General features: G+C 36.1%; 2 protein-coding genes across 3 annotated transcripts; one reads left to right on the forward strand and one right to left on the reverse strand.

The window, feature by feature from the left end:
* The first annotated feature begins 283 nt into the window (after nt 1-283).
* On the forward strand, nt 284-2866 carry LOC130944661 (probable ubiquitin-like-specific protease 2A). The gene is made up of 7 exons (XM_057873089.1): nt 284-415; nt 1217-1463; nt 1540-1707; nt 2089-2220; nt 2293-2374; nt 2460-2570; nt 2674-2866. The coding sequence occupies exons 1-7, from the start codon at nt 358-360 to the stop codon at nt 2740-2742; spliced, it is 867 nt and encodes a 288-aa protein (XP_057729072.1). The 5' UTR covers nt 284-357; the 3' UTR covers nt 2743-2866.
* A 419-nt stretch (nt 2867-3285) lies between these two features.
* LOC130944660 (uncharacterized) lies at nt 3286-12577 on the reverse strand. 2 transcript variants are annotated; one of them, XM_057873088.1, is made up of 14 exons: nt 12374-12570; nt 12231-12259; nt 11985-12087; nt 11589-11760; nt 11249-11434; nt 10732-10892; nt 9876-10152; nt 9052-9260; nt 8589-8675; nt 7330-7847; nt 6282-7060; nt 5895-6093; nt 4670-5516; nt 3286-4046 (listed from the first exon to the last, which is right to left on the reverse strand). In XM_057873088.1, the coding sequence occupies exons 1-13, from the start codon at nt 12522-12524 to the stop codon at nt 5364-5366; spliced, it is 3024 nt and encodes a 1007-aa protein (XP_057729071.1). In that variant the 5' UTR covers nt 12525-12570; the 3' UTR covers nt 3286-4046; nt 4670-5363. The 2 variants fall into 2 exon arrangements, with proteins under 2 accessions (XP_057729071.1, XP_057729070.1); XM_057873087.1 differs by having other exon boundaries at nt 3287-4046; nt 8589-8687; nt 12374-12577.
* Nucleotides 12578-14913: the final 2336 nt, after the last annotated feature.

Raw genomic sequence — 14913 nt, forward strand, 5'->3', positions numbered from 1 at the left:
TAAATAAAAATTAAAATTTATTATTAACAAGTAAAATATAATTCTTCATTTAATAAAAATAAGAAATATCTTATAGTATATATGTTAAAGTAAAATGAAGAAAAATCTATAAAAAATTATATAATAAAAACTTACAATTAATAACACCACTTTCAAGGAAAAAACAAAAGTGTCACTGTCACAGTTAGCATGGTGCAGTAAAAATATCTTAAAATCTGTCACTGTCAAAGTGAGTAATTGATAACATTAAATGAAACAAAATAAATTAAAAAAAAAAAGAAAAAGAAAAAGAAAAAGAAAAGGAAGCGCGCTCCACTGAAACTTTCCGTACATGCTAGGTTATAAGCATCAGCATCAATGAAAACCAGAGCTAGAACACGAAAGGTTCTTGCTGCTGATAATGGCGATAATCAAGGTTAGTTCTTTATTTCTTATGTTTATGATTCTAAGATAATGATAGCAGCGAAACCTTGATCATAGTTTTTTGTTGCTCACAGAACATGCTTCAGATTTCAGATTCTTGCATATATATAATGCAATTAGGGTTGTTTTGCTTTGGATTCTTGTTTTCACCACATTGCTGGTTTTACATGCTTGTGAAAGTGTAATTGGGTTGTGTTGTGCCCTTATGTTTGGTTCTGGGTGTATAAACATGATCATTCTTAATCCAGATCTTAATTTTGTGAAAATTTTGTATACACATACTGGTTTGTTATATCATGTTTGAAAAGATTATTTTGAGTTATACTTGAAGATGGTTTTGAATAAGTAGGGAAAAAGACTTGCTCTTTAGTTAGGGTGAACCATAGTTTACAAACTATAGCTAAGCTCAGGGGGTGGTTGAATGGGAAACCCTTTCTAGAAGAGGCACCCATAATCTTCAAGTTGGGTTAGTTGGATTCCTAATAAACAACAACAATAACAAAGTCTTATCCCACTAGGTAGAGTTCGCATCCTGCCATTGAGATCTATCATATATTATGTCTACAGTGGATTGTTTTCTTTGACCACCTCATGTACATTTGTTTTAGGTTTTCCTCTATCTTTCCTGATTTCGTTTCCAATTTTCTCACCTTTAAGGTTGGTTTCTTTGTTTTGGATTAAAGAAAAAGGGGAAAAAGGGGGGGGGGGGGGTGTATTAGTTTTCTGTTCTTTGTTGTGTTATATTTGATGTGGAAACCAAGATGCTATGTTGATTTTGGGATTTTCTTATCAGTGGGTGTTGTGAAGCAAGATACAGAAGTAAGCCCAAGATGTAGAATTGAGCTTGTCTATAGTCGTCGAGGAAAGAAAAGTGAGCCCGTAATAGATGTGACAGGAAGTGTTACCAACTCATTGCCCTGTTATTTGAGTGACATGTCTCGGAAGGTGCAATCAAAGAGGAAGAGAAAATCCGATGATGAGGAAGAACTCTGTAAACCCAGAGAAAAGCTAGACAGTGGATTGTTCGGTGAATACTTGGAGTGAGTTATAGTGTTCAATATAAAAGGAAATACATCGAAATCATGTCCTTGTTTCTTATTATACCTTTTCTGACAGGAAAATATGGAGGAGTTTCTCGGAAGAGAAGAGAAGGCGCTGCACATACTTTGACAGCTTATGGTTTAGTCTATACAGGAGGGCCTCATGTAAAGAGAAGGTGCTGACTTGGATAAAAAAGGCGCATATTTTCTCAAAGGCATATGTTTTTGTTCCAATAGTTTGCTGGTAAGTGCATTCAGTTTTTTAATTGTCAAAGCATTGTTCACTCATAAAATTTAGGGATAGGACTAGATTTTTGACCCTATTTGGTATAAAGTTCATGATTATTTAGAGGACTTTCCTTTTTCCTGAGAAGGAAAGCTACTTCATACATGGTAGTTATCTTTGCTAATTTGGCACATACTTGCATATGTATTTGTTGAAATTTTTATGATGTCAATGCATAGAAATTAATTTGCTCTTGCAACAAGGATCTCTATCCTTCCTTTTCTTGAATTTTTCTTCTTTCTGTCGTGCTGATATTTTCCTTTTATATATAAAGAAAGAAAAAAGAGACTATTAAATATTAGTGTGAGGAATTCATCCTTTGACATGGAAATGTTGTAGGGGTCATTGGAGCCTTTTGATCTTCTGCCATTTTGGTGAGAGCGCGCAAACAAATACCAGATCACGTTGCATGTTGTTGCTAGATTCTCTTGCAATGGCGAATCCAAGGCGACTTGAACCGGAGATAAGAAGGTTCGCCATTGTTATTTGGATCATGCATTGCTCTAGGAGCAGTATTCTAAAGCTTTTTATCTCCATTTTCAGATTTGTTCTAGATATTTATCAAGCAGCGGACAGGCCCGAAACTAAGAAAATCGTATCTCGAATTCCGTTGTTGATTCCTAAGGTAAATTTTGACTTCTTAGGATTTTTGTCCCTATTTATCCAAATAAATAAATAACCATTGATTGAAGAAAAACAAATAATTGCAGGTGCCGCAACAAAAAGACGGTAATGAATGTGGAAACTTTGTCCTCTATTTCATTAAACTGTTTCTTAGTCACGCTCCGGATGATTTTAGCACGGAAGGGTATCCTTACTTTGTGAGTTTTCTCTTTTGCTGTTTTTGCTAATTATTACTATCATTACTATTATTAAAGCATATATGTGTTGATTAATATTTTGTTTGAAATTGGCATGATGCAGATGAAAAAAGATTGGTTTAACCACGAAGACTTGGGTAGGTTTCTTGAGAGACTTGATTCAATGGGTTAAACTGTTTGTAACATACCAATATGTGTAGTTCAACTTTGTCGGATTTTATTTTCTGCTGGAACTGATACTCAAGTACTCTTACGGATATTTATGAAGTTAATAAAGTTGCATGTTAGTAGGAACATTTTTTAACCTTTTATGCTAGCTTAGTTAATTTGACATGAAGTTAGAGTTCTTATGGGATGGGATTGTTATAATTAAAAGAAGGAATCCTCTCAAATTTAACACTATTATTATAGATCGTTGATTTTTCTTTGGCAAACAAAGAACTTCAGTGAAATGCCACATGTTTTGCGGGTAGTTTCATTACATGTGGGAATGTCAATGTTGCCAAATTTACTGTTGCATATATATATATAATGCAGCAATTATTAAGCTGTGTCAGAATATTATTGTAAAATCAATTTTGATATTTTCTATTCAGGAATTATGTCAGGTGGCCAAACTAAATCGAAAAGAGATGGTCACCCCAGATACAATAAGCAATGATGTTACAATGAATATTACTAAACTTGAAACGCATTTGTAATATCACTATATGAACATTGGTGTTATACCAAGTGCTAGCTCTGAAGACTGATAAATACACATTTTATATAGGGTAAAAAATCCTAATAAGCCAAGTGAAGAATCCTGTTACTTAAATACGCCAAAACGAAAATCGTTTCAGCAATAAGCCAGAACGTATTTTTATATAATTCGAACCAGGGTGGTTCGAACTGCATTACTTAATAATCCGAACCGGTGCAGTTCGAACTTCGGAGAGAGAAGAAGGTTGGAGTAAATCGAACCAGGCCAGTTCGAATTATGGAGAGAAGATGCGTTTACATAATTCGAACCAGGCTGGTTCGAATTATAGGGAAATATGCTGCATTTAGTAATTCGAACCACGTTGGTTTGAATTACACAACTTCTAATTCGAACCACCTTGGTTCGATTTAGTGGTATACTGAGCAGTATATATAGGGTTGTAAACGTGAGTTGCTCTCATTAGAGGGTGTAAGATGGCTAGTGAGGAGAGTTTTGGTGTTTTGGTTCACCACAGAGGATCCATTAAGAGGAAAACTCGTTCCGGTGTGAAGTTCACAGATAAGGATCCTCTCTGTATTGTCGTTAGTCCTACGACGAGCTATGATGACCTTGTTAGATCTGTGCTGATGAAACTCGGTGTGGAAGGTGCGAAGCGGGTTAAGAAGTTTTTCTATCGCATTCCAGTCACGGTCCTGAAGGATACCGTGAAGTATGATTGTTTCATCAAGTCGCATGCCCTGCTGCCGCCGCATGCTCCTAATGCATCGCTGGGGCTGCGCATGAGATGAACCGCATAGTTAGAACCAGCTTAAAAAATAACCACAAGAAATCGCATAAATAAAACCATTCTGCTAAATAAAACCGCATAACAGTACTTGAAAGATAAGCAAGTGGAAATCAAACTCATAAAGCGCAGAAATAAACCGCTAACATAAAACCAGCTTAACAAGATCCACTAACAAGAAACCACTCACATAAACCGCTTGCATAAACCACTCGCAAAGACCGGTAGCATAAACCACCAACATTAACCACTAACAAAAACCACTAACTTAAACCACTAACATAAACCACTACCCTAAACCACCAACCTAAACCACCAACATAAACCACTAACATAAACCACTACCCTAAACCACTAACATAAACTACTGACTTAAACCGCTAACTTAAACCGCTAACTTAAACCACTAACATAAACCACTACCCTAAACCACCAATCTAAACCACTAACATAAACCACTGACTTAAACCGCTAATCTAAACCGCTAACTTAAACCACTAACCTAAACCACCAACATAGTCCCCTCCCCTAAACCACCTACAGAAACCACTAAAATAAACCACCGTACTAAGTCACAAATACCGCTAGAATAAAAAATATTTCCGTACTAACCTCGTCGTTGATGACCCCGGCTATATGAGCGACTCCGTCAAAGCGATATAACCGTGCCAGATCGTCCCCCATCAACAGAGTATTCCGTTCAGGTCTTCCTCGGAGAGAATCTGGGTCGTTTTCTCTGAGATTTGGTGGGGTAGGGGGAAGGAATAGTAGTTCGAATGTGGGTGATTCGAACTCCTTATATAGCCGAATCACCCCTAGTTCGAACCACCCTGATTCGATTTATGAAGGAGCACGCCAAGGGTAATTCGAACCAGCCTGGTTCGAATTACTCACGTTGCACACTTGCCTAGGGTTCGAACTAGTCTAGTTCGATTTAGGTGGGGTTGTAGTTCGAACTGGAGTGGTTCGAATTACATTCAAACAGCCTCTCCACCTAATTCGAACCACCCTGGTTCGATTTACTAACGTTTGTAGTTCGAATCGCCCTGGTTCGAATTACATAAAGATGGCGTTTGGCTTATTGCTGAAACGATTTTCAGTTTGGCGTATTTACGTTACACACTTCTTCCCTTGGCTTATTACGGTTTTTTACCCTTTTATATAAGATACAAGGAGTGGCCTAAAAGTTAAGATGAAAAAGCAGCAGAGGGGAAAGTAGAGTGATTCCGTTGACCCAAAAAATAGAGTGACTTTGAATTTACATTCTGCAGGATAAAAAAAAAATTCACAGTAGCAAGAAAAATGGCTAATCCTTGTTTAAATAGGGGATCTTAATGGTCACTTTGGATGCATCGGAAGGAAGAGCAGGACTGTACTTTAATGAACTTTTTGCTGACTCCAAAGCTCGCGAAGTTTGGAGAGCCATCTCCGCATGGAGCTGTAAACACTTCATAGCCATCTATAGTAAAGCAAATGTGTATTCGGTAAGAGACGATTAACGGAACAACTAAGTCTAACAATGGAAAGGAGTAATTCCTACATATAATTAGGAAGCATAAGAGGAAATATACAAATAGAAGTCACAATAATAATATCAACAGGTAGAGTCAATGTCAAAATTTCATATCATAAATCTTATGAGACTAACGAAGCAATAACTAACTAACTAACTACTTATATCTACAATCTTTGAGACAGTAAACGACTGTAAATCAAATAATGAAAGTTTAAACCTTTGATATGACCAGAGATACAAGAATCGATAATTGAAAAGCTTGTAAAGAAGGGAGGACATGTAATCTGAAACTTTTGGAAGTTTCATATTTGCTTTGCTTACCATATAGCATTCTCTATCTGTGTCTGAATCTACTACATCAAGGGCCCATGTGCGAATCCATTCAAGGCCAGAGGCAATTTCCACATTTCCTTCGAGCAAGGCAGAAGAAATGTAAGTAGGATGAACAGCAACCAATACGCATGATGCTGCAAAGAGGACAGCTCTTCTCACATATGCTTCCTTGTGATGGCATACCTCTCTGCATGAGTTTATAACAAAAATTTATGCAATTTTTCCAAATCACCAAAAAATTATACTAAGGTGCCAAGAGGAAAATATAAATCAAAATAAGCAATTGAGCACCAAACCGTTATTTTACGTGGATCAATCACTGTCAATTGTAACAAGCTTTGCAATCAAAAGTATGACGTATATCTCAAATATTACCTGGATTTCAACATATCTAGGAGGGAAGGAGCTAGCACAGACGCTTCTGGATGCATGGCTACAGATTTCATGCAAATACCAAGCATATAAATGAGTTTCCCAAGGACAATAAAATCCCTGCCAAGCAAGTCAACACCATGCCTTTTCTTATCATATCCCTCCATAGCAGGAAGCATGAATGCAGCAGCATACATGGGAAACTTGTTCTGACAAAACTCAATCTGGTTTTGTTCTGCAAAGGGGGATCTTAGGCTCCACCGGCGTGTTTTCCCTTTCATGGCCTGGTTAGGTTTCGGGGGAAGTTCCCTCTCATAGGTATTTGACCAGTTCTGAAAAGCTCCAGTTCCTGAGATCTCTTTCCAGGAACTTGCCCCTGGAGTCCCTGAGTTGCTAGGCAAGAACCAAGGTCGAGTATCCGAAACAACTGAAATAAGGGAACTAGTCTCCCTAGTTGGATGTTTGGGTTTCAAAATTTTTGATTCAGCGAGCTCCTGAGCCGCTTCTGTCATGACATCTAATATCATAATGCGTTGGCTGATATCTACATTAGGCGAATACAACAGTTTGTTCAGTGTCTCAAGCGATTCAAACGGGGAGGTGACAGCTAATGCAACTAACGCTCTTTGTCTTTTCTCTTCTGCTGACTCTTCTGCACCTTCTAAAGATATATCAGAGCAACGAACCTGAACAAGAGTTCTGGTTAGATCCCTTGCGGAATGTTTTAGTTCATCTGGGGACGCTCTTATAAGCTTTTCAGCAACATCAAGAGCTCTTTCCACCTGCAACAAGAGATTGAAAGTTTGCCAAATATTAAGTTTCAACATAAAGGCAAGAATACATCAGATCAGTCTGACATAAGAGAAAGTTTTAGTTTCTGAATAGCTTAATTTGAACCAGAATACTTGCTATTTCAGCACTATTGTAACAAATATAATTTGTATTACGTCATAAAGTATTTGGTAGTATTTAATTATTAATATTTACGAATTGTAGATATGGCAGATAGTAAAAAAGCATCTAAGGACTGCGCTGGGAGAAAATAGCTGACCCCTTCAGCATCATCTGATTTTCGAAGTGCCGCAACAATATCAGTCAACTGGGAGAAATTTTTTTTCAGATCTGAGTAATCATCTGACAAATCATATGGCTGCAAAGATGAATCACTTGACGAATATGAATTCTCACTTGCACTATCATCGTCGTCGTCATCATCATCAATGTCTGATTCAAGATTCAGGGATGCTGGATCAATAATCTCATCTGGATCAAGAGTATCAAAGTCCAATAACTTCTTTTTAACCTTTACACTAATGCTTTTTCCTTTATTGACAGGAAAGTCGGAGTCTTTGTCCATGCTTGGCAGTTCAGATGATTTCGTTTTCTCAACTATCTTTTCTCCACAATTTGGTTTCTTGAGGGCAGTGAATCCAAACTCCCAATCAATTGTCTCCCCACTGCAGCTATCATCGAGGTACAGAGGATTTTTCGGATCAATAATTTTAGAAAACACCAAGGCAACATTACTAGCCATTTTGCGAATTAAATCGTTAGGACTCTCCAGTCTACCTGAAACAAATACACAAAACATTAGAAGATGAACTCCAAGCACTCATTATGCAAGAAGGGAAAGAACCCCACTTTCAGAAATCCATAAAATTAATGAGTATGGGATAGATAGAGGGATGAACCTCATACGAAAGGAATTGAACAAACCAGTCACTTCTTAGCATAAAGCATTCAATATTTTCTATACAATGACCTTTTTCTTTGAGAATTATATTACATAACCAGAAGTATGGCTTATTAGCAAACATGAAAAGTTTTGAATATTTTCAAATGATAGATAATTAAAATGAAAAATAGGTTTGGACCAGATAGGATAAAACTTCGAATAAGTTAATAAACAGGTTAGATTCTTATTGCAATTTGTTCATTGGTACTAGTAGCTCGGAAAACCAAAGGTACCACAGAAAGGTCCATAAATCAGAAGCATTAATTTCAATTAGTTCAACCTCACTTTCTTAAACAGGAACCAATAGCTAAATGAAGAGAAGTGATACGAACTTTTGGTAATCATTGTACACAAACACCACAATCATTGCAGATTATATGCCTTAAATAGCAACCTATCACTAGACTTGACATGGTTGAATTCATTTCATGACAATTGACAGGATCATATTAAATAGGGCATGGTATTCAAATAGTGCTATAAAGGATTAATTGAGGCAATAGTTCCAATCCCACAAATCTCATTTGCCATTCTTGTTATCAAAAAAACTGAACAATCAAGTGTAGAATAATTACAGCTAACTCCTTGAAGAATCAAATGCATGGAATCCTTCATCCCATCCAATTCTTCTTTAGACATTGTCTCTAAAGAAAGTCCAAGAGCTGCAGATATATCTGAGATAAATATAGGAAATATAAAATAAATGAATCACGATAACAAAGGTGACATCAATCCCAGGGAATGCTCAGAAGAGGAGAATGCAGTAATTCACACAAAGCAAGATGAGCCTTGATGCAAAAGTAAAGTTGTAGCCTTGTGACATGGAGATCATGGGTAGTAGTTGCAAAAGATGCCTTTCTGCCTGCAGGGAAAAGGCTACAAACATCTTAGTCTCTTAACCACCCTCAAAGCCCACTTTTTACGCTATCTTTATACGTTGGGCCTCCCTTCATTAATTCATATCAAACAGAAACTATAGTATGTATCCATCTTTTTCCCGCATGTTTTTCAGTGAATTAGCACAATGAAAAAGGATACAAGCTTGCTGCTCAATAGGTGCTGTTTGCACAAATTCTTTCTTGGACCATGTTGTCACTAGCCGTTCGACAATATTCGAGAACCTAGGACGATTGTGTCCTGACAAGGAATTACCAGGTGGGCACTCATGTACAGCAAATTGGAGGATCCATTTCAGGCAGGTAATAGGAAATACCTTCCAAAGCAGGAATTTGTCAACAAACATGGACCTGAGGAGGGGCCATGGAAGCATAAAGAAAGAAAGACAGATAAGCACTTCTATTAATACAAGTATATTACAATTCTAAAGGGAAATACTACTTACGGTAGTGGTGTCATGCCTACATGTTTTAAGGTATGGAATTGTAGTGTAAAGACATAATGCAAACAATAACTAATAAAGTAGGAACTGGGCAACTGGCAATCAAAGAGGAAAATGTAGTTCAATTGAATATAAAATATCAGATAAAGTAATAATATACAAATTTGGCAATCATATAAAAATTTCTTTAATCCCTCGAGTATATCCCTATGAATTTTCCTAACAAGGTACAAAACCAAAGTGTGATTCTTTGTGATGTAAGTCTCCCATCTTAATCTCACTCAACCACTCTCTATCAAAACTTCATAATATGACTCACAACCTTAACCATTTTTGTAATTTATAGAGTTCTGTATGCCTTCCTTATTTCTATAGATAGCAACTTAAGTGATCTTCCAGAGTTTTCTTGCCTTGAACCATTTTCTTCATTCATTTCAAAAGAATTTGTCAAATTTTCTTCCTAGATCCAAATGGAGCAGATGATCCATGATCAGAGGCAAAACTAAATAATATTTACACTAACCTGATGGAAGCTTGCACCTTAAAATTGCGGTGGAATAATAGCCACAGAACCCAATAGGCTTGGACATCATCAGCATGATGAGTTGCTAGCTGATGCAAAATATGCTCAGAAATTCTTTCCATGGTATAAGGATCCCTAATTGCTTCCATGATAATCGACCAACACATAAACTCTGGATTTGACTCAAGCAATCCCTTAGTTGATGAGTGGTTAGATGAAGATAAGCATTTCTTGACAAGCCCTAAAACTCGAGGCACTAATTCACTTGATAGCAAATCTACAAGAAAAAAAGATCTAATAAAGAAATAATTTCAGACATTTTAAACAATTCAATAGTTACAAACATAAGTAGTCCATAACCAGTTAACCACATGCCACTGCAGTTGAACTGACTGAAACAATGCATTCAAAACCTTGACATACTTCATAGTTGGAACTGATGTCATTTTCACATTGATTTACTAGCTTCCATTTACTTGTGTTGTGTGATACAGTTCACAAACATTAGAAAATAAACTTCTGCAAACTATAACACAAGTGACACTTCTACTGTCTTCTGCAAAGTAGAGCCTAGATGGCAAATGGCTTTTCTCGTTTTCTTCACAAAATGACTCAACAATTGCAATATGAATTTGGTTTTTTTTTTTTTTTTTGTGGGGGGGGGGGGGGGGGGGGGAGAGAGAGAGAGAGAGAGAAGGGGGGAGAAAAGAATGTGAGCTTTCACAGAAGAAGATGAATATGAATATGAAGAATCATGATCTATTTTCCTATTTCACAAAGGTTGAACATTAATTCAAAGCAATTTGATTTATGTTCCAAAAAAGAAAAAAGAAAACCTGTTCCAATGTCTAGTTACCAGCAAAACCACGGCGAGAAATACGAGAAAACATTTCCCCAACAAATAACAATGCACCATTCTTGTCCATTTCATCCAACGCATCTACATTTTCCAGCAAACTCGTGTCTCTTTCTTCTGCTAGCGAAAGAAGCTGTGCAATAATCTGTTTGAAGAATACACTGAATGATCTTGGTGAAGGAAAAACGTAAGTTTTCCTTCTAAAGGAACTCATAATCATCAAAATATGAAAAATGATATATCCACCTAAACTATCATCCAAAACATCTTCCAATTTTAATATAATAAATGCATTTGACATTACCCTGTTTAATAATTAGAAGGATAATAATTAGGAAGATGATTAGAAGGTCTATCATTTCTCCTATAATAGAGTTGGGAAATGTACACACAAATCATATTCAAATGAAAAGAGTGAAACCATAAGATATGTTAACCAAGTAAAAAGAAATACCAAACCATGCCGTAATACCAAACCCATGTAATATCTAAACCAAGTAGAGCAAAAAGAGGATACTGTGATGACAACAAAGTCAGGGTGTTCATTCTAGCTTTGTCAGGAATAGACGCAACAATCTGTGCCACTCTAGACACAGCAGGTCTGATCCGTTCATTAGTAAAACCTTTTGATTTAGAAGGATCCCCAAACTCTCTTGCTAACTGAAGCATCCCATAATTTTCAAGCAAGCACAGTACAAGCAATCTGTCATAAATGTAAAAATCTGAATAAGTTACCCCACTGATGAATTAATTTGGATTATTAGTAAACACCAAATAAAGCACAAGCATGCTTATAAAAAGTTAGATGACACTGAGAAAACAACATTCAAGAGACAGCGCAATATGCATGCTCATACCTTTCGGAATTTGAGATGACAGCGCTAACATCAAGACCATCACTCCCATTCTGCTGCAGAAAAGGAACTAAAATCTGAACCACCTCACTGACAAGTCCATGACTGAAGAAAACATCATAAGCATGTTTCTGTGCTGAAATGGGGAAACATCCCAACCAATTGGGAGCAACATCTGCATAAAGTTGCTTATCATAAGAGAACAACAAGAAGAGCAAACACACATCACTCTAACACCCCAAAAAAAACTATATTTACAGTCCCCAAAATCAAAAGGAAAAAGAAAAAGATAGTCCTTGAAATAAAGAACTACACTAACCAAATCAGCAACATTGCATAGTCGAAACAATGATTTATTTATTTGTTTATTTAAGCAGAAATTTAATTTAAGGATATTACCAAGCAACAAGAACCTGGCTAGTGTAGGAAACCCAACTCCTCTGTAAAATGCATCCCACCAATCATATCGTTCTTCAACTGAAGGAATTTTTACTCCTAACACCTAAACACACCGGAAAAAGTTAAAAACAAAAATCGATAATAATGATAATAATTATAATAATGAACTTTATTTTCAGTTCTAACTAGCTTGAAGATTATAAACCAAGTTACAAGCTTCCATGGAAACATGTGAACAACACTAACCTTATCTCGGTAACACTCTTCAATGCTACCTGCAACAATTTGAGGGAAATTCACACAAAAAACAATCAAATTCTTCTTTCAAAATCAACGAGATACAATACAACACATTCAACTGGACCACAAAATTAACACTACAAACGAACCTGAAATAAGAGAAGAATCAAGAGGGAAAAGAAGAGCGGCAATAGAATGAAGCGCACAAACGACTTCATCAACGTGTTTCGCGTTCATTATAGCTGAAATGACTTCTTTGACCTTGGCAATAACTGCACCTTCCAGTTCTCTCTTCTCCATTTCGCGATTCTACGATTTTTCTCAGCTCCCTCTCACACAACGAAGTTTCTTCTTCTTCTTCTTCTTCTTCAAAACTGTTTGTACTTCAATGCTTAAGAAGGTTTCGGGGGACTAGCAAACGACGCCGTTTGAGAGAGAAAGAGGAACACCAAAGTGAAAATGATGTTTAGATTAGGAAAAAAAATTGTTTGATTTTTTCAAAATATAGTGATTTTTCATTTTTTTCCAATCATACTCTTAAGTAATAATTAAAATAGAAAAATCAAATGTCACCAAAAAAAAAATAGAAAAATCAAATGTTTCAAATTAGTTTTTAGTTCTTAATTTTAGTGATTGGTCCATCTATAACTTTCAATTAAATTTTTAATATATTTATTATAAAATAATTAAATTTAAAAAATATTATTGTCAAAAAAATTAATCTCTATTTAAAACAATAAAGGCACTAATATGAACAATAAAAAATTATTAAAATAAAAGTATTCGATATATTTTAAAAAAAAAAATTAAATGTTTACTAATTTATAAACAACATTCATAGATTAAACTAATAAAATTATATACATCATATTTTAAAGATGAGTACATATTTCAGTAAATCTCACAGCAATGTGATTATATTAGGCAAAAAGTTTAAATCATTTAAGAAAGATTTTTTTTTGTGACTGAACATAACACAAAAAAAAAGACCTAAGAAAAAGAGTAGTACTCCTCTCTAATAATAATGTCTAAATTATTAGGAGGCAGTAACCACTCTAGATACACATGCTTGTTTAAAACAGCAGTCTTAGCAATTAAATCAGCTGCTCTGTTTGCTGTTCGCTGGATGAGCACTAAAGTAGCTATCCAATTGCGCTGGAACATCTCTTTGATTTTGTCAAGCAGACCAGAGTCATTCCTAATCATGCTGGTTGTGCCTCGCGAAACAAGAAGAAACGCATCAAGATTATCAGTTTCACATATGACCTCTTTGCACTCGCAATCCCAAGCCATAACAAGCCCTCTCCAAATAGCATGAAGCTCACAACAGAGAATACTAGAAAGAGGTATACTGGCAGAACAACCTTTTATCCAAATTCCCATGCTGTCTCTAATAATACATTCAAAGCCAGCTAATTGCTCATTTTCAAAAACGCTTGCATCGCAGTTCACTTTACAGACATTCATTGGAGGTGGTTCCCAGTTATATTTCAAAGAAGAAGGAATAATATGTTTTTGGTTGATAACAACATTAGAGAAATCTCGAGCAGCATGTTTAACTAAGTGAACAATTTTCTCCTTACTCCATGGATCATCTTGGTGGAAGATGTCATTGTTCCTATCCCTCCAAATCCACCAAAAGGCCGCTGCAAAGAGAAACTCATTTTTGTTGAGGTTAGAACGAATTCAAGACACAAATTCCAAACTAGAGTCCTCAGCGATCATTCCCAAATTTAAGCTAATCCAAATCTGACGAGCTTTTTGGCAAGTCCTAAAGCAGTGGTTAATATCCTCTAGAGCAAGATAACATCTCTGACAAAAATCAGAAGTAGAAATACCTCTTTGAAACTGATACCTAGCTGTGGAAACTCCGTTGTTGAGGCAAAGTCAGAGCAGACACTTTATCTTCTCCGGTATTCTCAAGCGCCAAAGCCAAAGCCAATTTTCATTATCATTCCAGCCAAATTTCTTCTTCAATAGCCATTCATACCCGCTTTTAGTCGAGTAGGTGAGAGTATTTGAGTTTGTCCAAAACCAACCTGTTTTATCTCCTGCCTGCTTGATAGGATCAAAGAACATCAAATCAAGTTTAACTTCTTCCGAAATCATTGTGCAAAGAATATCCCACCGCCAATGCCCATGGTGCCAGACATCTTCTAACTTCAAGTGAGAATCAGAAATGTGCACAAAAGGAACCAAAGGAGCTAGCGTTCTACATGGTCGCCAAGCATGATACCAAAAGGATTGAGACATCCTGCCTGTACACCAATCAAAACCATCACGAAGCTTTTCTATTGTCTTATAAATCGCTCGCCAAGTACTTGAAACATTATTAGAAAATTTGGGTGAAAAGCAAGAACTCCCAGATAAATATTTTACCAACATAATTCTTACCCAAAGCTTATCTTTATTATGCAATAATTGCCAAACAAGCTTTCCGAGTAAAGCAAAATTTACACATTGAGTATCTCTAATTTCCAATCCTCCATATTTTCTTGGAGTGACAACTTTACTCCACTTGACCAAATTTAAGCAACGCTCCCCCACCTTTCCCTTCCACAAGAATTGTCTAAGTACAGAATCAATCTTTTGACAAATCGAAGTAGGAAAAAGAGTCATTTGCATCTGATAAATAGGAAGAGAAGAAGCAACATATTTAATTAAGCAAAGCCTGCCTGCTCTGTTAATG

Source organism: Arachis stenosperma, chromosome 8 (genome assembly GCF_014773155.1).
Source record: "Arachis stenosperma cultivar V10309 chromosome 8, arast.V10309.gnm1.PFL2, whole genome shotgun sequence".
Classification (NCBI taxonomy): domain Eukaryota; kingdom Viridiplantae; phylum Streptophyta; class Magnoliopsida; order Fabales; family Fabaceae; genus Arachis; species Arachis stenosperma.

What these genes read in the sequence shown, in the direction of transcription:
- LOC130944661 (XM_057873089.1), top strand. Translation starts at nt 358, where the DNA reads ATGAAAACCAGAGCTAGAACACGAAAGGTTCTTGCTGCTGATAATGGC. An exon ending in TTCCGTTGTTGATTCCTAAG is followed by an intron (nt 2,375 to 2,459) that starts GTAAATTTTGAC and finishes AAATAATTGCAG; the next exon opens with GTGCCGCAACAAAAAGACGG. An exon ending in CGGAAGGGTATCCTTACTTT is followed by an intron (nt 2,571 to 2,673) that starts GTGAGTTTTCTC and finishes GGCATGATGCAG; the next exon opens with ATGAAAAAAGATTGGTTTAA.
- LOC130944660 (XM_057873087.1), bottom strand. Translation starts at nt 12,524, where the DNA reads ATGGAGAAGAGAGAACTGGAAGGTGCAGTTATTGCCAAGGTCAAAGAA. An exon ending in TGATTCTTCTCTTATTTCAG is followed by an intron (nt 12,260 to 12,373) that starts GTTCGTTTGTAG and finishes AAATTGTTGCAG; the next exon opens with GTAGCATTGAAGAGTGTTAC. An exon ending in AAGAGTGTTACCGAGATAAG is followed by an intron (nt 12,088 to 12,230) that starts GTTAGTGTTGTT and finishes CGGTGTGTTTAG; the next exon opens with GTGTTAGGAGTAAAAATTCC.